Source organism: Musa acuminata, unplaced genomic scaffold, assembly GCF_036884655.1.
Source record: "Musa acuminata AAA Group cultivar baxijiao unplaced genomic scaffold, Cavendish_Baxijiao_AAA HiC_scaffold_1144, whole genome shotgun sequence".
Taxonomy (NCBI): domain Eukaryota; kingdom Viridiplantae; phylum Streptophyta; class Magnoliopsida; order Zingiberales; family Musaceae; genus Musa; species Musa acuminata.
This window is the reverse complement of record NW_027021356.1, coordinates 154,419-179,568: the sequence shown is the minus strand read 5'-3', so window position 1 is coordinate 179,568 and position 25,150 is coordinate 154,419. Positions and strand designations below refer to the sequence as shown.

General features: G+C 36.3%; 2 protein-coding genes across 3 annotated transcripts; one reads left to right on the top strand and one right to left on the bottom strand.

Moving 5' to 3' along the window:
- Positions 1–2,756: 2,756 nt before the first annotated feature.
- Positions 2,757–16,353, top strand: LOC135671641 (uncharacterized protein At2g33490-like). The gene is made up of 10 exons (XM_065179874.1): positions 2,757–3,073; positions 5,247–5,319; positions 7,093–7,167; positions 7,493–7,554; positions 7,649–7,717; positions 9,586–9,614; positions 9,769–9,970; positions 10,045–10,278; positions 12,938–13,956; positions 15,910–16,353. The coding sequence occupies exons 1-9, from the start codon at positions 2,960–2,962 to the stop codon at positions 13,916–13,918; spliced, it is 1,839 nt and encodes a 612-aa protein (XP_065035946.1). The 5' UTR covers positions 2,757–2,959; the 3' UTR covers positions 13,919–13,956; positions 15,910–16,353.
- Positions 16,354–17,882: 1,529 nt separating this feature from the next.
- On the bottom strand, positions 17,883–21,718 carry LOC135671616 (squamosa promoter-binding-like protein 16). Of its 2 annotated transcripts, XM_065179820.1 has the most exons (4): positions 21,168–21,718; positions 19,426–19,532; positions 18,328–18,726; positions 17,883–18,249 (listed from the first exon to the last, which is right to left on the bottom strand). In XM_065179820.1, exons 1-4 carry the CDS (start codon positions 21,572–21,574, stop codon positions 18,107–18,109), a joined length of 1,056 nt encoding a protein of 351 aa, XP_065035892.1. In that variant the 5' UTR covers positions 21,575–21,718; the 3' UTR covers positions 17,883–18,106. The 2 variants fall into 2 exon arrangements, with proteins under 2 accessions (XP_065035892.1, XP_065035891.1); XM_065179819.1 differs by having other exon boundaries at positions 17,883–18,726.
- Positions 21,719–25,150: the final 3,432 nt, after the last annotated feature.

Here is a 25,150-nt window from a genome sequence, read left to right as displayed (position 1 = left end):
CAGTGTTAAGGAGACAATTCTCTTCAGAATCCTAAAGATGTTTTTTTGTTACAAATAAGATAACCTGCAAAATAAAAGAAAAATGAAAGTCATCAGCGTAAGAAAACATGATGCAAATGTGCATTTCATGCTCGTTCTTGTTGAGCTCATTAATTATAGGTGCTGTTAAGATGAACAGAAGATAGAAAGAGAGAGATCAATATAAAGGTGACATAATAGTTGAGCTTACTACTCCAAAAGACCAATAAGATGCCTTTGTGTGAGAGACTTGAGTTTCTGATTTAACTTTCGTGTACATCTCAGAATCTGCATTCTGCATCGGTTGGAAGTCAAAGTCTAAAAGCAGAATGGAAAACTACTGCTGGTGTACAATTTGGATATAGATAACAAATGGACCTACCACAGACATATGCCTTGTCAGAGAAGAAAAGTGAGAGAACATCCTGTAAAAGCTTGAGACTTTAAACTGGAAAAAAGAAGGTTAGCATGCCACTAAAGTTGCATATATAGTTGTAATGAATCAGAGGAAGCAATGAAGCTCAAAATATGTCAGATCATATTTTCACTAGACCATGTTTCAGGATTCATGATTTAAGATAATATATTATCATAACATCACAAGTTTCATAGTGCTTACACTATTCAGATATTTTATATTTTAGGGGCAAGTCTACAAGCCAATAGAATAGATCCTTTAGATGGAATGATAATAATAATAAAAAATACCAGACCAAAAGGTTTTGCATTATATTATCTTAAATCATGCATTAAAATATTTGCTGAGCTGACTAACTGAAGTTCTATGTTCCAGATATAATTCTATACATATATATCTTGACAATTCATGCAACACTAACAATTCAAATGATCATGAATCCTTAGTCAAATTACTACAAGAATGGATACTGTTCATTCATTGACACAACTATTTTAAGTATGTCATATTCCCTCATGATCCAACAATCATCAATTAAAAAACTTAGCAAGTTAGCCATTGTGATGTGGGTGTTTAGGGGTAAAACCATGTATATTGATCTCATTACCACAATGTGGGATTTAAAATATGAATATATGTAAAATTCAATAATAAAAGTTAAAAAAATACCATTTGTCATTAGATTATTTAACTAAAACAAAAAACACAAAGTACATATAAAAAAAAAACTCCTTTTAGGTTTTCTTGAAAACCCCCTCTCTAATGGATCATATGGTCAATGACTGCCTTCATGTCATCCCCTAATTTAATGAATCAGTGCATTTATTCTCAGACAAGGATGCTTTTCCTTTTTTGTTTTTTTAATGTATATAGCATTTCTAGATAGATCCTATCATTTTTACTTGTTGGCAACCTTCTACCTTTCATCAATGCAGTGAGTACTGGTCTTGACTTGTGATTAGTGGGTTGGGCAGAAAGTAAAATGAAGGACAATCATGACTTCTGCTTCTGCAGAATTATACCATTTTAAATAATTCTCAATTATTTTATCATCTATCAGAGCTATGCACAATATTTTTATAAATAAAAATATATTTAATCCTATATAATAATATCACATATTTACCTTCACATTCTCATCTTAAAATATTATTTATTTACTTAGATCAAAAAATATAACTGACTTAGGGCATGCCCTAATAATTTTTTAATATAAGGAACACTTGATGATTACATAAAACTTCTTTTATAACTAAGACTCTTATTTACTAAAATTATTAATCTACCCATCTTTACTATACCATCAATTCACTATTTTTTTAGTATTTTAAAAATTATTTCTCATTTTGTTTTAAAGATTATTTCCATAAATTAAAAATTAAATGCGTAATTTGTTGGGAATTCTATATTTTCCAAAGAAATCTTCTTTATTATATAAAAAAGATCAAAATACCCATAAAATGATTCCCTGTCAAAATTCAATTTGAGCTAAATGGTTCAATATTATAGTATTTTTATATAAAATATAATTTCTTAAATAGAGTCATAGTATTTTTATTTATAATATTTTTTTAAATAAGTTATAATATTTAAAACTTTATTAGTAGTATATATGACATTTTATATATTCCATAAAATGTCATGTTCATATCTAATTACACTATCAGATATTTAATTCGTCCATGGCGACATGATTCAAGAATGATGTCAAGACTCACTTTTATTAGCAACATGGAACTCTTGGATGGTCTAATCTGAGACCCCGGAGTTGATCTTAATGTTCATCATTTCCAAGCACGGTTTGTAAAGCGAGACGCACAAGTCCGATGCGGGCCCTACCTGGGTCGAAACTTTCGATTGGTTGGTCAACGTATACTAACCACGTCATCGTGTCTGGTGTATCCAACCTGCATTATTTGGCGCAGGAGGGGCCCGTCGCAAAACATGTCCTCCCGCGTCATCCGGGATTGACAGGTGGGTCCCAAGACTCACCGATCCCCCTCGTCAACCCAAACCGGATCGCGTGCAAGACTGAGATGAGCGGGGCTGGAGAAGACTTCTCCTCTCTTGCGCTGACACCCGGCCGGTCATTTCCACCAATATAAAATTGCCACGCCTGGTAGATTTTCTCGTCGCGGGCCGGAATCGAACACGGGATCATTATTGCGGCGGTTCACTCGGGCCGGTTCGCACTCGCTTTTCGTGAACCGGTTCCACCAGACCGCTTCTCCTCCCTGCTCTTGGCCGCAACGTCGTCTTCTTTACCTTCGTTGTGTGTGTATATATATATATATATATATATATATATGGGTGTATTTCTTTGACTGCCCACCGGAGAGGGAAAAATTGTATATTGATAGCGAAATCGACCAATTTGGCCTTCGTACGGATATCGCTGGGTTTCCTTGGATTCCCCCTTTTGGTGTCTTGTTTCTTCTTTGCTTCTGTTATTGCATAATTCGGCTAGGGATTTGGGCTTGGGGCGATTAATCTTGGCGTCAGGGTTGGGAATCGTGGGTAACGATGAAGTCTTCGTTGAGGAGATTGCGAGGGTTTGCGCTCCACAAACACGAGCACAAACAGAGGAGGGAGAAAGGCTTGGTGGCGTACCAGGACGAGCTGCTCCAGGCGACCCAGGTTCCGTTCAAACGCTTCTCTCTGTTCCTCCTATTTTAATTGCTCTCTGGGGGGTTTTCTGCGGAGTTTATGAGAAGATCTCGTTGTTCCTGGATAAAAGAAGGGACGGTGATCATAATTACGTGCCTTTAGCTCTCGAAAAGTTCTCGCTTTTCTTTTTCTGAAATGATATCACAAACATACTTGCTTAATTTTTTTTCGTGAAAATTTTGGCTTGAAATATTGAATTGCGCCTGAATGATGGTTTTATTTTGATAATTAAAGATGCTTGCGATCATCAAGTTCTTTGCTGACCAAATTTCAGGCACTACGATAGATGAACGGTTATGCTCAGCTTACGAATGCAGCTTCCTTTGGCTCCGATTTTTCCCTGTTTATATTGAAGTGTTATTTGATAGATCTAGGTTTTCACTGTGCTGCAAATCAGAGATTTTATGTGCTGCTCTGTGGTACAAAAGAATTTGTTTGTCTTTCACTAAATGCTAGTGATTTTTGCATTAGATACCTTAGTTAACGTTTGTTTATCTGACAAGTGGGGGCTTGCCTATCAAGTTATATAGGGGTTTTGTGATCAATTGAACCTGTTGAGTTGCTAATCTTACAGCTGAAGTCCAAATGAGAAAGTAATAGACTGGTGGCAGCCAGTGTTGGATAAACAATAATCATTTCTTTATGGTATTCTAGAGTTATCAAATTTCCTATTACATCTCAGGTAGGGCCTATATCGTTTTCTACTCTGCCCATTTTTTTTACTCATATGAGGGCTCCTGAAAGCTCTATACCGAATAATCTGCATTGCCATTGGCCACTGTACTGTAATATTATGTGTTGATACATGAGAGTGTATTTGACTTGCTCTTTACAAGTTGTACTCATAGCAAGTACAAATTGGCTGCTTAATGAAAAACCTATTCTGATTTGGGAAATTTGTATCACCTAAATTGATCTGTTAGGCAGTTCATTTTGTAATTACTGATATACATGTATTGTATCCTTTATCATACACTGCATTGCAACATTGCCTAAAGGCTAGAAACATAGACCCATGCCTTGGTTGGACCATTTTCCATTAGACTTGACCATTCTGAGGTGCTGGAAGAGTGCATATACTTGCATTACCTACTCAAGTTAAACATCACTCTCCTTGCCTCTTTATTTTTCATCAGTACAATTCATGAGCTATGCTACTTAACTGTTTGGTTTGCCAAGGAAACTCAAATCAGATCATCAGATTTGGATATCAACATAAACCATGCTTATTGCCTAAACAATGTCCTTTAAGATGTTAGAAGGAACAATCACTTTGCCTCTGAGCAATTTGAGATTCTTAATTACCTTGAAGTAAATTTTTCATTGGAATTTAAAACTCTGTTCATCAAAGTTCAGAGAGGGCAAGCCTTAATGCTGTGGTTGTTCTTTTGTGTTTTGGGTGACCATTAGTTCAAGTATGAAAATCACCTCTCTACTTGAAGAGGTAGGAATGTGCATATTGAGCCTCAAATTAAATATTGTTGGGAACCTTATGCGTCGAGCCAATTTTTCCTTTTATTACATTACATTTAAAGATTAAATAATTGTTTAAATCATTTTTTTCCTATCAGTTCTTCACGCGAGTTATAAGAGGATAGTTTTCTTAATTAAGTTTGAATGGCTAGCTCTACAATGAGGGAGAAACCATTTTTACTTTCAAGCATTTGTGGGAGTTGTAACATAAATTATCCAAATGCTCTTGTATGGAAAGCTAGAGAGGCTAAAATCACATTAAATTGAACCTAATCCTCATATAGCAAGCAACTTGGTGCAGATTTTTCAGTGAATAAAATAATATGGCAAATAATTTATCGAGGAAAGGATTTATAAATATCCATACTATTTACTTTCCTTTTATGGAAGATATATATACAAATTTAAGATTTAATCTAAACACAACAAATGCTGTAATCAGCTAAAGAAGACCACTAAAAATATTATGCAGTGTTCATTGTCTAGTTGGTTGAAATAGTTTTCTATGGCAGACAAAGATTGGATAACCTTTTTTTTGTTTCAAAGCAACTGATATCATGATAATACTGGCTTGTTTGTTCAGAATGTAATGACTTTCTACAGTAGCATTATGCTAGTTATGTACATGGGAAGTGTGCTTACCAATATGTGCTGCTTCACATTTTTGCAGGACATCCATGACATTAGGAACTTCTATGACAGCTTACTTTCTGCAGCTGCTGCTACCGCAAATAGTGCATATGGTAGTATATACGTTTTCATATGTTAATCATTTTGCTATGAGAAAGTTTAGTAAATATCTTGGATTTTCACTCATAGCTTGTTTGATTGCCTACAGGTGGTTTCAGTTAAAAAAGCTACTTGATGTTAACTTTTTACTCTGTCTTATTGCATAAGTGGTCAACAGAATTTAGTTTCTTCATATTATTTTTTCTCAAATGAATACTGCCTAGTTATTAGAGTAAATTTTTGAGTTTGGCAAAGACTTCATGTGATGTAGAAACATTTAGCTTAATGTTGATCAGCTTCAGTAGTCCGAATGGGTGCAATGGTTCATGTTTAAGTCCAGATTGTGCCTCAGTATAGATAGAGAGAACTATTGGTTGTTCTCTCTCTCTTTTTTTCTATATATACAGTAGGTTTTCTTCGAGCTATTAACCTAATGCATTTGCGTTACACTTCTAAACTAATGTTTATGCAGTGTAGTTAAAAGTGCTAGGCGCTAAAAGATGCCAAGGTACCAAAATGCCGAAGGCGCTAGGCACTTGCCCGAGTGAAACGAGGCATTCCCAAATATTAAAATTTTAAAAATATATATCATGATCGATAAATATGATCATTAAAATAAAAATGACCCATCAAATTATATTTATGTAAGGTATCAAATTACATTATCTATATTCAATAACAAAAATAGCAAAACTAAACAAGATTAGCAAGCATACTACGACGATCATCCATCACTGATCACATCCGCTCGAGGAAAAAGAATTGCAGCATGAGCTTACCTTCTCCACTAATTGATTCCTCTTTCTAAGCTTTATTGGGACAATGCACTCACTACTCTTTGGTCTTCTGCAAAAGGGAGAAGGTACAATTCAAGATTATGTTCTCTGAAGAACTTGAGAGAGATACAATTCAAGGCTAACATGATGGTTTTGTATGTTCCCAACAATCCATGGAACTGGTATTGATGTGATGGATGGCATTATCACCATCACTTCTTCCCTTTCTCTATTTTTCCAAGGAGAGCAACGTAACAGACCGACCCTTGGTGTCATTTAATGTCTCATGGTTCAATTGTTTCTTGAGCTAAGAGATAAAGGAAGAAGCTATTGGCTCGACCCTAGTTCAATTTGCCTTAGGCGGGGGTGCTTGGGCCTAGGTGCGCACTTGGACTGCACCCGATTGAAAACGCCTGCCTATATCACTTACATGGTGGTCAGGCCTCACCTCGCCTTGCACGAGTGCTCAGTGACTTTGTTGCCTTCATGTGTGATTATATTAAATATATATTCAATATTAGATATCTTTACTGGTTTGCCAATAGCTGCAACCGTGTGCATATCAGAGATTCAGAACATCAGTAATCAAGCCATCCACAATTCACATAACTGAATCTTTAATGAAGTTTTACTTTTTATTATGACCACAGTTTCTTTTTTGTTTCTTTATCTCCACTCATCTCTTTTTTCTTCTCTTCTCAATTTTTACATCTCTCTTTCCTTCATCATATTCTTTAATTGTTTTGACAGCAGAGCTTTTGCTGTTACTATTCTTGCATTAAAGTGGTCCTATCAACTCCACAACTTCTTGGGTCTGATTTATTACTACCTCATCGCTCATCTCTCCTAGTCACTTCTCTCCTAAAAACTAAAACCTATTGTATCCCTGGATCACGGACTCTCATAAGATGCTTTATTTGAACTAAAAAAACTTTTATCATTTCATAATCATATTATATCCAGTAATACTATAAAATTTTCCATGACATTTGTCTTTTTATCTTTTTGCAGAATTCTCGGAAGCCCTAAGGGAGATGGGTACTTGTTTGCTCGAAAAAACTGCACTAAATGATGATGAAGAAAGTGGTAAGTATATTGATTTTTTTTCTTGTCATAAATGAAACTTATCTAGAAAATTAGTATCTTAATGCCATTTAAAAGTCTTTGTACAGAATATGTTCACTGTGAGATGTATCATGCTTGGTTTTGCTATTTAATTGTGGTTTCTTGCTGTTTAACTTAACTAGGTTCTAGATTTTAGATCATATAAGTAACTCAAAGATGCCTATGTTACATTTAAAGCAAAATTTTATGGTTCAATTATGCCAATACCTGTTGAACATGTGTTTTGTTATTTCAGTTGCTTTTCTTCTTTGCATATCATGGATTGCATGTCATTTAATGCATGTAGGTAGGATATTGTTGATGCTTGGAAAGGCACAGTTTGAACTTCAGAAAGTTGTTGATATCTATGTGAGTCTCAGTTGCTTTTCTTTTTTCAAGACTTTCTTCAAAGGTGTTTGTGCATATACAGAACAACAATAACTTTTATCTATTTCAATGTCAGCGTGTCCATGTTGTTCAGACCATTACAACTCCATCAGAATCTCTTCTCAAGGAGCTCCAAACTGTAGAGGTTTGTGATCTTGGATCTACCTCTATGTAATTGATTATTAATAAAATTCTAGTTATTTGATAGTTTTACTCTATAGGTTAACTTCTCAATATCCCTTCAGATTAGAGCATACTGTGGTTGTGTAAAATGCCTTAAGTTGTATTTTTTATTGAGATATTCATTTGTCATCTGGAAAAGACATCATTTTCTATATTTTCTTAATGCTGCCCATAAGATGGGATAGCTATTCCTTAATACTCTCATAATAATGGTAGAAGCTGTCCATCTATGTTGAAGTGGGATTCAACCTCTGATATTCTATCACCACTAAGGACGCCTTGCCAGCAATCTATGCTGGCATCATTGTTGTTTTGAGTGATCGGAATCTTTTGTCAATATAAGTCTGAGCGTTGTTGTAATCAGGCTCTGTGAATGTACAAAATTCTTAACTGGTAAATCAAGCAAATTTGCTGCTAATAATCGTCTATTGCATTCCAACCTAGCTCCCTGAACCTAGTGCCAAATCAGATTTGGAAATGGAAATCAGAAAGTAGAAAGTAGAAAATTTTGTTCCTGGTCTCTCTAGGAGGTGACTATAACAGTGATTATAACAAGTTACATGCTCAGCAGTTGTTCATCTTAGGAGTACAAGACTTGGCAATAAATATTAAGTAACAAATGTTGAACCTGATATACTTGTCATTTGGCAATATGAGTAATATGCTGTGAATATCAGATCTTCCAGAGAATGTTCTTTAGGAAATCTTCAGAAGCAGGTGTAGTTACCATATACAACACCCTAAATGTACTGTTGAACACTGAACAGCAGGCACATGTTAACCCTGTCTGAAATTGATATCATTGTTCGTTATCTTGTGCAAAATCTGAATGTTACTGCTCGGTAAAGGCATAGCTTATGCCCTCCTAGTCTTGGATGCACCACCAAAATAATCATATTTCAAGTCGTTACCTGTACAATGCTACTTTATTGTTCTTTTTCCTCTGTAACAAATGTACTCAAGTGGCAAAGTATTTTTGGTATTTGGTTACTTATCCATGTATATTGTGCTAACCACCAAAGCTCTCAAATCCAACACAAGGCAATTGAACCTCATGTTAGGGAAAACCTGTATGCCAAAATGCAGATAAGTAGTGGAAATTTGGTACTACAGTGAGAAGTATGAGAAGGATTATTGCAATTATATCATGTCACTATGGTATATATCATGGTTAAATTTATGGTTGTCTGATATCAAATGCCCTCATTCTCAATTTGAACCACAGTTTGACCTCAATCTGTTTAACTGTAATTCTTGGCTGATACTTTTATGGAACTTTCCGCTTGAGTTTTTGCAATTTACTACATCTAAATATTGATGCATCTAAAAATAAAATCTACGCTGCATCTTTGGTTATGGGGCCTTATTATCTATCAATTTATCTATCAATCTGCTGTTAAAGTTTTTAGTGATTTCTTTTACGAAACTTCCTGACCTAAAAATTTCTTCATTAGAACTTCTTTTCTTAATTTTAGAAGTCAAAATATTATGTAATGCCATTTAGCTACTATCTTTTTTCTCTGGTTTGTGTAATTATTAAGCTTATGTTAGCATTATTTTCTAACTCTAGGGAGATGTTTGGATATGTCAGTGGATAAATAAACTACCTTAATAGTTTTATCATCTTTTTGCGTTATTTCTATTGATGATTTTTCTGGGACATCTTGGATGCATTTAGCTTTTCAAGGCCTTAATTTTAGTTTGTAAAGTGTGAACTTCTGTAAAAAACCTGTAAATCGTCTGCTATCCAGTTTGTCCTATTTTCTGCAGTATTTAGGCACTTTTGAAGAATGATAAGTGAATTTCTAATTGTAATATTCCCCAATGCAGGAAATGAAACGCCAGTGTGATGATAAAAGGTGTGATCTTAATGTTTCATTTATTTGTCCTAGTGGAAAAGAGTTATGCTCTTTAGGTGGACTAAATTGCACCTGAAGTTTTTCACGGTGACCAATGTAATTAGTTTTCCTCATGAAATAAAATTTTTTATCAAGTTTTATGTGTTCTCTTCAGAGACTTGTACATGTTGGCAGCACAAAGAGGAAAAGGAAGGTTGAGAAATGCCAAAGGTGAAAGTTTCTCTCCACAGCAGTTGCAGGCAGCTCAAGAAGATTATGAAGAGGAGGCAACACTTTTCCTCCTTCGATTGAAATCACTAAAGAAAGGACAATCACGTAGTCTCTTGACACAAGCTGCTAGGCACCATGCATCACAGGTAGTTTTTCAAACGTCAGATGCTATAATTGTCATTACTAGAAGAATTGATCCTATATGTTCTCTTTATATCAGTTAAACTTCTTCCGGAAAGGGGTCAAGTCTCTTGAAGTTGTTGAGCCACATGTCAAATTTGTAGCTGAACAGCACCACATTGACTATCAGTTCAGAGGACTCGAGGATAATCAATTGGAAGAATACGAGGATGATGACTCTGATGAAAATGGAGATCATGGAGAATTGCATTTTTATTATGGACAGCATGACCAACATCATGATGTTAGTTATTTTTCTAGAAGCTCAATGGAGGTGAGAGAATGTTGGGTTTTTCATAGTCTATAGCTTTCTATACTTTTCGTGCAAAAGATTCTCAAGTTATCTTAGATCTTTCCATATACTGCCATCAAATAGATGTTACTTTTGTCAGCATGATTAATTTCTGCATGAATTTATCTGCCTCTGCAAATAGGTTTTTACACGCTGGTGTGAGCATGTGTAACGAGGATCATCTAGAACATTGGTAGGATTTGATGTTGACATGCAAGATTGATTACTGCGTTAAACATAACTACAAGTTATAGCATTTTGATTATCTAATGGTAGAATTTTAATTTTTTTAATGTTTGGCACACGGAAATAATTCGGTAGACTACCAAGCTATGTGAGAAATGAAAAACATTTGCATTGAAGATAGCATAATGGGCAACATCGAGAATCCAGGACAATTGTCCTTGTATACTCCTTGATTGCTTGTGGGTACAAAATTGTGACGTTTGATTTTGTGATGGTCCAGGTCATCAAACAAAATTGGACCCTTTTTCTTCCCATCATTATTAGAATTAGATTGGGGTCCTGCTGTTCACATAACATAATTTTTTAACACTTAATCCCACATGATGCGTCAGCTATAAAAAATAATGGGTTTTGGTCATATTCATGGGTTTATCTCAACCAGTACCAATTATATTTTAGCGTATAAGAACTAAATCAGTGCCTAAACTTGAAACCTTAGATATAAATTCTAGCTAGGTAAAGCCTCCAATTTACTAAAGCAACTGCCTCTATGATACAAAAGAAAGTTCCTTTATCACTTTGAGCTATGCCTTCTAAGTTGGCTTTATTTATTTATTTATTTATTTTTTTGCATTCTTATCAGATTGCTTCAGTCTTGTTACAGGTCCTAGTTGAACGGGATGATCGGTTGGATTGTGTTTTTTTATTTTGATCAATAGGGAGGAATCAGGTTCATTAGCCGAACCAGTGATGTAGGTTCACCAAATAAGGGGTAGAGTGGGAAGGATAGAGGAGGGATAAAGGGAGGAAAGGGAAAGGGGAGAGGAGAGAGAAAGAGACAGAAAGGGAGAGGGACATCTTATTTAAGGGCATAAAAAGAGAGGACAGGGAAAGAGGTTTTTTTCTGTTAGTGGTGGTGGGGGTGGGGATGGGTGTGGGTGGGAGATGAGAGACAAGGACATAATATCATGTTTATAAGATCAATTATGATAATTTCTTTTGGAGAATGAGATGTAGTATGTATATCAATCTCTGCTATATCTAAGTATGTTGAAGTGTTACAGTGGCATCCTTGGATGTACTTTTGTTTCTTCCTTTCGCCCTCTATTATCCATCAACAAAAAGTGAAAAGAAATGGTGGAGGATTTAAATTTCAGTTCAGGACATCCACTCACAGTAAGACAAAAGGCTCTAAATTTAAGATGACTATTTATTTGTTGCAAATGCCAGTCAGAAGTCTCGATGAAATGGAGGATTTCACTGGGTCACTGGCAATTAGCATTAGACTATGTCAGAAATCATAAGAATGGTAGAGACAAGACCTAATAAATTAGAGGTTTAGATTAGGTGGCACAAAGTTGAATATGTCAAATATAATTTAATACTAAGACAAAAAATTAAATGTAGTTAAAATGAATGAATAAAAAAATCCCATACTTAAGTATCTTGGATTTATTTTTCAACAGGTGGAAAGATTGATAAAAATATTGTTTTATAGAACAAAAGTTGGAGTGACAGATTTTGTGGGATCATTGAGTGCCCCATAGTTTAAAATATTAAAAAAAAAAGTTGTTAAGCCAGTTATATTTTATGGATCATAGTGTGAGGCAGTATATTCAAAAAGTTTGTCCAGCTGAAATGTGAATGCTGAAGTGGATAACTATGGTAGAGTATCTAAATAATTATCTATAACTCTGATAGTGTATAAAAGATAGGAGAATCATCTAACTTGTAATGAACATATTTAAATAAAGTATATAGATATTGTGGTTAGAAGGGGTGAGTCGATTATTATTAATGGTGCAAGGATAGCTAGAGGAAGACAAAAATATATAAATAGAAAGAAAAAACGAATGGATTCTCTTGGTTCAACTATATATCTTATACAGAACATGATGATGCAAAAGATCCATGTAACCAACCATATAGTTGTGATGTTACAGCTTGAAAAATTTGCTACAACTAAACTCTTCAGAATTGTGTGGTCACTGTCATATGTCTTTTCAGGTTTACATTGAGGATTGTTTCATGACACCATGTTTGGCACGATATTGTGCTGATTAGCATGTTCCTATGCTGGCTGACAATAGATCAAAAATTGACTTAAGTATATATTCTCAAGCACGGCTTGGCATGGGGAGTGTTGCTATTTCTCTGACATGGCAATCCTTGGCATCAACCATATAAATTGTCTATGTAGGATTCATTTGTACAATTGTCAGTAGGTTCCAAATCTTGTCTGAATCTATAGCCACTGTCGCCAATAACTTCCATTAGCACTTCTCATGCTAAAAACATATAATTTGTGATAGTATCAGGAGATGCTAATGCTACATTTTTTTATGATTTATTCTCTCATCTAGCAAATATTTGTACTACTAACTGGTGCAGATTAAAGTAGATTTGTTTATGCTTGGACAATTATCTGATATCTGTTTATCTGTTTTCTTTTTAGGAAAATGTAGACAGTCGTCAAGCAGATTTCTCTCCTTTCACCAAGGGTCCTAGGGCTGTCAGTCTGTCAGCACCTCTTTTTTGTGATAAGAAGTCTAAATCATCTGAAAGGATAAATCAGATCGAGCCTTCATCAGCAAAGAGGTTTTACACATATGCTCTTCCTACTCCTCTTGATGTTAAGAGCTCAAACTCAACAAGTTCAGCTAATTCAGTTTCTGCTGCTCGGGTAGAAAACAAAGGTGTATGGCCAGCACAACCGTGGCATTCATCTCCATTGCAGCCAAATTTTCTTGGCAAAGACTACCGAGATGTTGAGTTGCCAAGCCCCACCAGTTTACCTAGAGAGCAATCAATACTTAAAGAGAGTAACAACATCAGTAGCCCCATCAGAATGCCAATTGCTTTTAGTGTCGGGATGTTCCCTCAGTTGATTCCATCAAATGCATCTGATCCAAAGAAGATTGAGAGACAAGCTTTTTCTGGTCCATTGACAAGTAAACCGCCATCAAGCAAACCAACTAGTTCAACCAATTCCATGTCATCAATGGAACACCTGCCTGGTGTCCCTGCAAAACCAACAAACATTCCCATACCTAAGCTACCCCTGCCGCGGAAAGTTTCTCCAAGTGCCTCTCCTCCTCTTGTGACATCACCGAGAATAAATGAACTTCATGAGCTTCCAAGGCCTCCAATAGGCTTTAGTAAACATACAGGACCTTCCAATTTGATTGGTCATTCAGCCCCTCTGGTGTCTAGAGGTCAAGAGCTAAATGCAACATGCAAACCGCCATCAATTTCATCTCACACAGCGACACCACTACCAAAACCTCCTGGTGTTATGGCTCGCAGCTTTTCTATACCATCTAGTGGTCAAAGATCAAACTCGGCAGTTCCTAAGTCATTGGATCTTCCTCATAATCGAAGGACAACTGCAGACACTTCACCACCTCATACATTGATGAATATCGGTGTAGCATGAACTGTTTCGGATAGAGTACTAAAACTAGAAAGCTAAAGGTAACAAGAAAGTTATCAAGTAGCACAGAATATCATTTTTTAACTGTTTATGTTTTTGGTTAACTTGGTAATTTTAAAAGTTTGGATAATCAGTTTTGCTGCTTGTGTGTTATATAACTATTTGAGGCTTCACCTTCTTTAATACTTTCAGAGTTTTATCATGATGAATTCTAGTCTTGTTTATTTCTTCTAGCAACATGTTTTACTAAAATTTTGTATGTAGATAATTGGACTGTCAAGATGATGGAGCATGATTCTAATAAAAAAATTCCAAGTTTTAGATATGTGATGTGTTCAGGTTTTCTTTATTTATCCTCTGTTTGCTTCATTTATAGTTCTTTGGTTTTTTGGGCTAATTGCTTCATCCTATAGCTGAACTTATCGATTAAGTATTTAAGGTAGATATTGTGATTTCATTTGGCATTGCACTGGGATACAGTTCTATGAGATACTTAGGGAAAAGACAAATTGGGGCTGCAACCTGCATGTGAAGTGTGTTCTTGCCAAATTATAATTATGTCTAACCATAAAAGATTGGAAACTTCATCCTTTTTTGTAGCTCTTCAGTTTCAACCATGTCTGAGACATTTTTCCACTTTTGAACAACCTTAAATTTTAACAATCTTAGGACGATGACGTTTAACTTGCCATTTAAAGTCCAGTTTTCTAGTCTATCCACTCATCCTCTCCATCAAAAATGTTCTGCTTTAATTGTCTAATCACATGATCCTGATAACAAATGCTGAAGAGGTCATGAGATTTTAATTGCCTGCTGTCGCCTTGCTCACAAAAGGTCATGTGACTTCAATTGCATCCTGTCACTATGCTCACAAATAACAGTATCCTTTTGAGGTCATGATTATCATTCTAAATGAGTCACTTTCTTTTCAAAGTTCAATGACTATCCACTCATACTTTAAAAGATTTAAAAATTATTTGAAACTAGGAGGATGCATGAGTACTAATTCCAGCAAAATTCTACATTTATGCTGAAAATAAGTTGCATCCTCCAAATGTTAAAATGTACTCATACATCCCTAAAAATATAATGGAAGTTTGTCAAGCTGGATGTATTAGAAGGATGCAAGTGTAATTTAGGTACCAACTGCCCTTACAGATTAAGGGTGTAGGGTATATTTTGAAATGAGAATAAAGCAAGCATAGTTTCAACATGCACCAAAGTCAAGCTGGGTGTATTAGAAGGCTGCAAGTGTAATTTCAGGTACCAAGGGTTGTCAGCTTTAAAGGATGTAGGGTATATTTTGAAACCAGAACAAAACAAGTATAATTTCAACATGAACTGATTCGATGTTAGATTTATTACTTGGAGTCCTAGAAGGCATGAGCAAACATTCTACACAGGGATCCACCTTGTACGGTGGTTGTACTTGAGCCAAAATTCAAGCTGTGCCTTCTCTACCCACCCACATGGAGATGGTGACCTAGATGGGTGTATGCTATTATTTTCTTTTCTCCTAATGTTTCCATTGTTTTTTGTTTTCCTACCCTTGTACCCTTTCCTGATTGAATTTGATGTCAAAGGCATGAGTGTGACCATCCCTTCGCCAGGTGAGCTACAGTTAGCAAAAGGGAGAGAAATCTGGTTTGGTAAAATTCGTTTGTGTGTTAGACGTAAAACATTTTCCTTGAAGGAAGTTGGATGCTTTATATGTTAACAATACAGTATATGAAGTGGGTAGACACTGGGTACTAAGACAGTGATAATTGATTATCCTGCATGAAGCAAAGTATCCAGTTCAGAAATCATATTTTTATGGGTAAATACAAGAGAGGGGTTTTTATATGATTGATAACTTAAGTTATTGAATCCACTTGTTTCCTTAAATTAGTACCATCTCAAGATAAAGTTAATTGAGTGCCTACTCTATGTTTTATGATGACATATCATTAAATTTCATATTCCAACTAAATCTTCTTCCTCTTTCGATACAGGATTCACGTGAACAGAACTCTTTGTAGCTGATGGAGCCAATCCATATGTTCATCACATGTTGTTTGTGTACATAATGAAGTGATCAACAGCATTCTCTCTCATACTTCCACTTCTTTGTGTTTTACTTAAGGGAAATGGGGGATAATTGCCCCCAAGTACTAATAGGCACTGCTGGTTAAGAAAAGGAACCTCTTGTGTAATATAGTTGCACCAGAGAAATGCCAGTTTGTGAAGTAAGAAACATGTTGGGTGTACCGAGATATTTTTTGTGAAAAATGTTCTTTTAAGTATCATCCACTGGGGAAATCTTTCCTGGTCCATCACATGGTTTTAAATTTCTTCTTATTTATAGATACAGAAGTTGGGAAATTTACCAGATGTATGAGCCCATTAAGAAATTTGTCATTTCATTTTAAATGGTTGATTATCAGTTATTTTGTTTATCTCATTACTTGTTATCATTCTGTTTAGAAAAGTTCCTTTTGTAGAATGGTCTGTTTACAATGATTTATATGTAAATATTTGGCAATTACAAAGTCTTCTAACCTTCACTAAGTCTTTAATTGACTGGATATATGGATTTGGTCATCTGCCATGTTTTCGCTCAGCTTCATTCTATGGTTGATTTGGTCAGTAAGCATTGGATAAAAGATGTTTATCTATATCTCTTGCATTTGATTTCAGCATTCTGCCTTATTCATGATCAGGGTTAGTATCTGTTTGTGTTCTGCCAATTTCATACCTGTTGGTAATGGTTTGTTGATTAAGCATTGAAAGCTCATCAAGATGGAGTCTGTTTTTTCTTTGTAGTTATTTGGTCTGATCCCTGTGATACTACCATACGGCAGTCCAATATTTGAATTATTGTTTCGAAAATGTGATTTTTTTTTTGTATATCAGTTCAAATTAAATGGATCGGATGTGGAATTTTAATTGTAATATATATTTTCTATTGCCAATGTTTTGATATGATGCTGTGGTAGCATCAATTTGACTCCTTCCTTGTGGTATTGTTGATACAATGTGTAGTATCAATGTGTGGTAAATTCTGAGATAGCCAAGTGATCACGTGAGTTCTAAAAAATGGTGACAAGAAAGAATAGTTTAGCTAACTTTGTATGAGGTCAATGTTGAGTTCTGTTGGGGGCTGATGTCGGTGATGGGATCCACCCAACTTGGTTTGAACCTTTGTGTGTAAGAAGGCTCTGGGAAAGGATCCAAGAATGATTGAGGGGGCATCGGATGCCCGACTTGAACCTTTGTGTGTAAGAAGGCTCTTGGAAAGGATCCAAGAATGATTGAGGGGACATCGGATGCCCGGAGACGATGTTGGTGATAGGATCCGCTTAAGAGTCTATACGTGTAAGAAGACTCCGAGAATGATTGAGGGGGCATTGGATGCTCGACTTGGAGACGATGTTGGTGATAGGATCCGCTTAAGAGTCTACATGTGTAAGAAGACTCCGATCCGCTTAAGAGTCTACATGTGTAAGAAGACTCCGAGAACAATCGAGAGGGTCTCGGATGATCAATTTAGTATCAACATGCATAAAGATCAAGATCAAAATTTTCAACATAATCTTTTCTATGCTCAAGATAGTAATGAAAGAAAATAAAATTTTAAAATAAATAATTATTGATCTTGATTACTGTAATAGTCCAGTTGAAAAGAATATTTCAGGATATAAATAGAATATTAGTCTAGTCGAAAGAGTATTTTAGGATATAAATAGAATATTTTAAAGATATTTTATATTAGATTAATGTCCGATTGTTGACCAAGGTTATTGGAGTGAATATTAATATTAATATTTTCATGCACTCCAAAACTGATGTGAACTTGTAAAGTAAAACAGGAAAACTGCAATAAAAATAATAAATTGAAAGTTTTTCCAGTAAATCACCCTAATTATTTTGGGATTCACGAGACAAGTGGATAATAATAGCCTTCAGAATAGTAACACTTGCAACATCCACAAAGATCAGAGCTTCCACCACCAATTCTTTAGGACATGATAAGAAGGCCATGGCATAACCTTCAACACGACAATATGATGCCACAAATGATTTGTTATTGTTCAGGTGGGATCAAAGTCAGAGAGAACTTGATCATTGAAGATCTTAAGAATGCTAAGAATCCAACATTGAGGATGACTCTCGCTGTGTTTGATGATTGCTCATCAAAGCAGGCTCAAACTACTGCCAAGAGAAGGGAAGAGCTGCAGAGGTCTCATCTGTGGAGCCTTCACCACCTCTACAGAACACTTTCTGACGATGAATGCCAGCACCATTAGCCTCTGAAACCATGATGGTCCTCGCACGATCATCCCCGCCGACACCTGAACATGAATATCCAGTCAGTGATACACCTTCGGTCGCCACGCGAGAGTACTGTGTCAGATCGCTGTACTGCATACTTGAAACAAGGGGCTGACCCATCACAATCCCATCAGCTGATCGTATCATATGGCATGGGTTAATGAGCGATGTCTGCGTCGTCGGCGATGACAGAAGAGAGTGAGCACGATCAGAATGGAATACTTGGGTTAGACCATCGGAGAGCATCTCACTGCTGCTGATCCCGGACAGTCTGCTCGTTATAAGAGGTGTTATGTTGCTGAGACTGGTCTCGTTCTCTTGCAAGAAAGGGAACTGCTTTCTTTCTTCGCTGTAGCTGTGAGAAGAGTTGGCATTCGATGTCTTCCTATCAATGAGGACTGGGACTGTGGTATCGTCTTCTCTTCTGACAATTCGAGTCCAATTTGGCTCTGTTGTGACAGTTGTATGGACTTGAGGATATGCCGAGAATCTGATACCTGTACATGTAAAAAAGCATTATTAGGACAATTAACAGATCTGCTTCAGCAGGAGTATCTCTTTGCTGATGAGAGGGAACTTTTTAGAAAAGATTTTGACGACTTAATTTTGCAGGCAAGAAGGAATGTGGACTTGTCTAGAGTCAAGTGGTGGAAGCATTTATCCATTATGCTAAGGGTTTGGAAACATCATCTAATTGCATCTACATTCTACAGAAATAATTGAAAAACATCATTTAATTGCGTATGGTTTTGAGTCATAAATAGCTAGTGAATTATGAGTTACCTCTTCCCAGTCCATGGCAATCCAAGTCGTCAAGAAAATTCAAGTAATATGGGACTGTTTGATGGCAAATGCATAAACAAATAATGCTAATTGTTATGGTGCAACGGAATGTGACCAGCTCAACGGCTCGGGCAGCATTGCATGTGGTGCATGCCTTGCTAACCCGAGAAGGAAATTGCTCATCATGCAACATAATCATTGATCTTTGATTCTTTGATAGGAGAAACTCGACATAAGGGTTATTGGCAGTCGATTGTAGCATTCAAAAAATTAACAGGCTACCAGCTGGGGTAAGAAAGAAGAAAACCTAGGGTTAAATTATAACAAACAAAATTTGAATTGAGTTGTGGGAGTCTCAAAAGCAAAAACTCAAGTTAATGAAAGATACCACGACTAGGTGATTAGCAAGCTACCTGAATTTAGAGAACTTGGCTGAGGTTTTCTTCGGCGTCTGTTGTGGCCTTCAAGACGCTTCCGACAGCTTCGCTTCGCCTCATCAAATTCTACAAGCATATGAAACCTGCAGGAAAAACATATTAAGGATAAGAAAATTTCTTTGCTAAAAGCAACAGAGATGCACACAAATCCAATCGGAAAACACAGAATGATACAAGAATATTACTCCTATATATCCAGCAAAGAGAATAACAAAAGACAACTAAGCCAATAACTAGAGCAAGAAAGATTGCAAAGGAATCAATGATTCTTTAAATAGAGTTGCTCCATTATTTCTGTAGTATGTACACTGGAGAAATGAAACAACAAAATTTTATCAACTTAGATACATAACTATACTCGTAAATCAGAGGAGAAATGAATTTTAATAAATGAAAAAAGGGTAAAACTATCATTGTAGGGTATTTGATGATGGGATTTTTGGACTTGGTAACCATATGGACTTGATTAAAGCTAATATCAAACTACTAACACCGAAAGGCAGCGGCTGTTTTAAAAGATTCAGAAATGCTCATTTACATTGTTGACGATATTATAGGATCTAGGATATTTGTTATGGAACTTCACTAACAGTTTGAGGTGGGATTTGTTGCATTGGACAAGATAATTTTTCTTAGGAAAAATGGTCTTACAATCACAATTACAATTATAAATGTCCAGTGTTTATGGTTAAATTCAAGCTAGGTAATGGACCTTGATATAATGAAAAGATTGTTCCTTGACCTGAAAAAAATAATATTTTTTAATATAAAGATAAAGCTACATAAAATGATCCTCCCAAAGTAGTAAAATGTTATTCATATATTTGATTGTTCATAGCAAGGTTCTCAATTTCGATGTGTACCGCCTGATATGGGTGATATGTACCGGTCCGAACGGATACCGGTATGCAGACCGTCCTTTACCGGACAGTACTAGTGTTTTGACTGGTAATGAGACGTATCGATCGGTATCGAGGCATATCGATCGGTACCGCCCTAGATTTCGATCGTTGTCGAGTCATACCGATCAGTATACCTTAGCGTGGTAGGCGGAGATATTTTAAGGTTTTAGGGTGTACCATTGGTATGCCTTGGCATACCAATGGTACATATTGGTATGTATCGTATTGAGCAGAGCTCGGTACATTGGTACAGACCAATATTCAAAATCCTGGTTCATAGCATAACTTTTAAAATTCAAGACTCAATGACTAAAAGTTTCTTGTTCTCATCTCCATTCTCCTTTGCCTCTTTTTTTGGGGGGAAATATCAAGAACAATCAAAGAAAAAAGGAGAAATGATAAATAACAATACTCTAGGGTGATATCAAAAACCAACCGAACTATATATAAGGATATTCAACTAAAATTGGACAGTTGAAGAACAGAGACCGACAACAGCCTAGAATACTTATGCATAGACTACAAATAACTTTAGTGTGCAATACCTAATTTTCCATTCTGATTGATTCCCGGAAAAAAAGTTGGAGAAAATAACAAACCGTTGCATTTTACCATCTTCTACAAAGTTCATTAGGATGGATACAGATGAAGGGTTTTTCTATATGACATGAAACAGTTGCAGAAAACAACCAAACAAGATTGTAAGCATCCATATAGATCAGATGAGCACGAAAGACTTGAATCATAACACTAAAGACCTAAGTGGCCTGTCCTATGTAAACCAAGACCCTGTAAGATCTCCTGCTGTTCCATTACCTGCTGCATTGCTGGCAGAACCTTTGCTCTCGCCCACCAACCGTAACCACCGGAGTCTTGGAGTGAGCCTCACAAACCTTGTGCCGGCGGTGATACTCCCTGCACTTGCTAAGATCTGCTTTGCATCCATCAACCAAGCACGAAGCTTTCTGGCTTGCATTGCTCATGGCTCGTTGTTTCTTCAGTGGACCAGATGAAGGTACCGACATCGAGGACACCCTCAATTGGTCCTTCCACTTGTATGATGATCCAGAATCACTCAGTCCCCCAAGCTTCAGATCGACAGAGCACTCTGGGCTACTTGCCAGGCGGTGCACAGCAGGACCCCCTGCCGTCCCGTTTATGATGGAACCGTCACGGTCCAATTCAGCCAAGCACCATGGAGGCATCTTCAAATCCCAGTCCATGAAAGCAACCTCTCTCTCTCTCTCTCTCTCACCCTCTACCTATCCCCAACCACAATTACTCTGTGTGTGGGTTTGTTTGTGTGTCAAATCTTCCTTCTCCTCTCACCAATCCACATCATAAAAACTTAGACCTGTCTCCCTCCAAAGATCCCAGCATGGCCAACCCAAGAAAAAGAAGCAAAAGGTAGCGAATTGAAAGTGCACGGATCAAGAAAACGAGATCGGAGTTCACACAGAAAGGAAGTTGACCGTCGACACCAATATCAAGAAACCTAATTTTCACAACAAAAGCTGAGGGTGCAAGAATCCAAAACAAGGCAGGCAAATCAAGAATTGATTTGGAAGCCGTGAAACCCCAAGGAAGAGAGAGGATGAGGAGCCTGCAGCAACGAAGACAACATAATGGGAAAGGAGGAAAGCAGGAGGTAGGTTGTGCAGGTTGAAGCACCCCTCGCTCACCTTACCAAACACCCAAAATGAGATCGGGCACAGACACCGGCCGGCAAAGAGAGGGAGGGTAAGACTAAAGCTCAACGATGGTAAGTAGTATTAAATGGGAGTTGGGTGGGGAGGAGCAGCTCAGAGGCAGCAACCAAGCAAATCCACACAGAAGGGTCCCCTGTGGTGTTGTTTCTAGGGTTTAGGTTTTGTGTGAGCCTCAGGGTTACTCTGCAATCTCTGACTAAAATAACACATGAGTGAGTGAGAGAGGGGTTAATTATTATTATTATTTTTATGTTATGTCTATAATTATAAAAATAAAATATCTAGATCTATTTATCATAATATTATTTATTTTATCAAAAAAATATAAAAATAAAAATTTTTAAATATTTTAATTGATAATGATAGACGATATCGGTGGTGATAGACGACGATATGAATCACAGGTGATAGTTGTGGATAAGAAAAATGACGATGAAAAGTAAGAGTCATTGTACATCTACGTCGATGTTGATATAGTTACCTAGCGATCCTTTCACCGTTCTACATCTGTGTTAATATCGATACAGTTGTTGAGCGATGAAAAGATCATTCGGTATCTACATGGATGATTATTTCACTGCTCAACAACTACATCGACATTGATATAGATAGACATTGATATAGATATAAAGCAATGTTACTCGATAAAGTACGCCGACACTCCTAAGAGATCTTTTTTCACTAACTAATTGCTGCGTTCCCTCTTCATTCTTTTTTTTTTCTTGTGTGTCTTCTGCTTCTTTCTCCGAGTTCACAAGAGTTAATGCAGGAGAGATCAACTAATATAGGATCTGAAAATAATTCATGCGAGTCAACTCCAAGGCCTGTGTTTAATCAGTCGATACGTCTACCGTTCCTCTGTCCACCCATGTTTCAAAGTTACACCACCAAATTACCATCTGTTGCAAGGAAGGTTGGGAATTGTAAGGACAGAAGAGCTGCTTGTTTGTTGTTGAACTCATCCTCCTCCTCTTGTCCTCATCTGACGATGGATGTGTCACTCTTGAATCAGAATGGTCCTTCTGCACTGTCAATAAAGGCATCCATTAAATGGAGAGGGCCACTTATGGCCGAACAAGCTCGAACACAGTATTCAACTCTCCACCTGCCCTACTGGTTGTGATTCTTGGTTGAGATGTGAAAGCTCTTCTTCTTTGGACTGCATTGGCAGATGACTGTCTGCTTCCACCATTTAGTGTCTCAACAACTATGTCTGATCCATACTCATTTGAGCCAACCCATCAACAGATCAAGATTTCTGGTAGGTTTATCAATAGAAAGCTCCAATCACAAGTTTGGACTTTTCTACTGGAGGAAATGGTTTTGGCTGTGATTTGAACTATTCCCAGTGGTCTAAGAGAAACACACAGAATTGGAGCTGAATTCAAAGAGAGGGAGAGAGAGTAGGAGAGAGAAAACACATCTAGAATCCTTGCACTGGGTTTTTCCAGGCTACAAGCTGAAGCAATTTGGAGTCTGGACCACTCTAAACTTCATTATGAAGTAGATTAATCTAAGTGCTGAAGAATGAACATAATCCAAGTATTCTACTTGTTTAATTGTCCCCTTGATGTCTGGCTTTCATTAAAAAATGTTGCACTGATCAGGATAAGTTAGAAATCATGGGAACAAACATAACAATGGAAGGTTTGTACATTACTCAAGGCATCAAAAGTGGAATCTCCATCTGGTCCAGTGGAATCTCCATGTTGTGGTCCTCTGATCCTTTGTTTTAGGCCAATGAGAAGAAGTTTCCACCACCAAAATAATGACAAGAAAGTGAGTTTAGTATCTGTGCATTCACTGGTTTCAGATCCTGCAAAGCATGATTCAACAGTCCAGTTTGTCTCCTGGTTTCAATCATATCAACCAAATCCTCTTAGGGATGAGAAAAACTTGTATGGATGTGACAGTAAGATTTTACTTTTGGGTCAGATCAACATGCCTAATTAACAGTGATTTATCAGTGGTGGGCTTCACTAATGAGCTTACTTTTGTGATGTTCTTGAGATACATTATCACATTGATAGAAAAGTAGCCTAAAAAGATACATTGGAGTATCAGTCTAATATCAATTTGAATAGATCAGTAATCATGAAATTATTGAAAAATAAATAAATATATTGATCGATATATACCGATAGTAATAAAAGGTTTAAAAATTATATAAAATTTTTTACGAATACCAAATTTGCTTGCAACTAAGTATAATTTTTAGGTTACAATCTTTTAAGAAATATTCTTAATTCTATGTTAACATCGTATTAATATTATATACATATTCATTGAAAATAGAATAAAAAATACAAATAATTATAACCACCGAACTAAAGCAAGATAAAAGGATATGAGATTCAAGCCTTCTTCAAACATTTTTTCCTCATTCATGTTTTAAATATTTAATGATATTTTCTCTTCTAAACACGATAGTAATCAATCCGATGATATGTCATTTGATAAAATCATAATCATATGAAATCAAAGTATTTCAAATCCAGAAGTAATCTTCATATATTAAAAAATATATATAATCCTCAAGTAATTTTCAGAACAATAGCTTTGATGATACTAAACGCCAAAAAATTTCTTGCGCATTCCCAAACATAAATGCACTTCAAGATCGAGCCTTGGTTTCTTTAATACTGTTCCAGAATAGTCACCGGAAGACTAAATCATCGATAAGGTAGTGTCACCTCAAATCAAAGTTGACTATTGAAAGCGACTTGCTTGTCCAAAATCTTCCAAAGTCAACGAGCCAAGACAAAGGGGAATGGGTGGAGGCTGAGACTACCAGGCTAAGTTTCTCATCCATTCACACTCCCTTTAAGAAGAAGCATATGCATACAATTTGAGCGTGAATTGGGTCTCATGTATTTGGCGTTGTTCCTACTCCAAATGTTGACCTTGGTGTGCCCATGAAAACTAGCTTTCCAGGATTTCTAATTATCTCTATGCAGCATCAGTCTAATAAATGGAAATTGACTAGCTTTTGTTGATCTTAAATAAACCGAACCGATTTATTCGAAATCATGATATTATTGTTCATAGTGATATGGATTTGTAGAGATATCATTGGAGTCTCTCATATAT

What these genes read in the sequence shown, in the direction of transcription:
- LOC135671641 (XM_065179874.1), top strand. Translation starts at nt 2,960, where the DNA reads ATGAAGTCTTCGTTGAGGAGATTGCGAGGGTTTGCGCTCCACAAACAC. An exon ending in TACCGCAAATAGTGCATATG is followed by an intron (nt 5,320 to 7,092) that starts GTAGTATATACG and finishes ATCTTTTTGCAG; the next exon opens with AATTCTCGGAAGCCCTAAGG. An exon ending in TTTCTAGAAGCTCAATGGAG is followed by an intron (nt 10,279 to 12,937) that starts GTGAGAGAATGT and finishes TTTTCTTTTTAG; the next exon opens with GAAAATGTAGACAGTCGTCA.
- LOC135671616 (XM_065179819.1), bottom strand. Translation starts at nt 21,574, where the DNA reads ATGGACTGGGATTTGAAGATGCCTCCATGGTGCTTGGCTGAATTGGAC. An exon ending in TTCTGCCAGCAATGCAGCAG is followed by an intron (nt 19,533 to 21,167) that starts GTAATGGAACAG and finishes TTTTTCCTGCAG; the next exon opens with GTTTCATATGCTTGTAGAAT. An exon ending in GCCAAGTTCTCTAAATTCAG is followed by an intron (nt 18,727 to 19,425) that starts GTAGCTTGCTAA and finishes TTACATGTACAG; the next exon opens with GTATCAGATTCTCGGCATAT.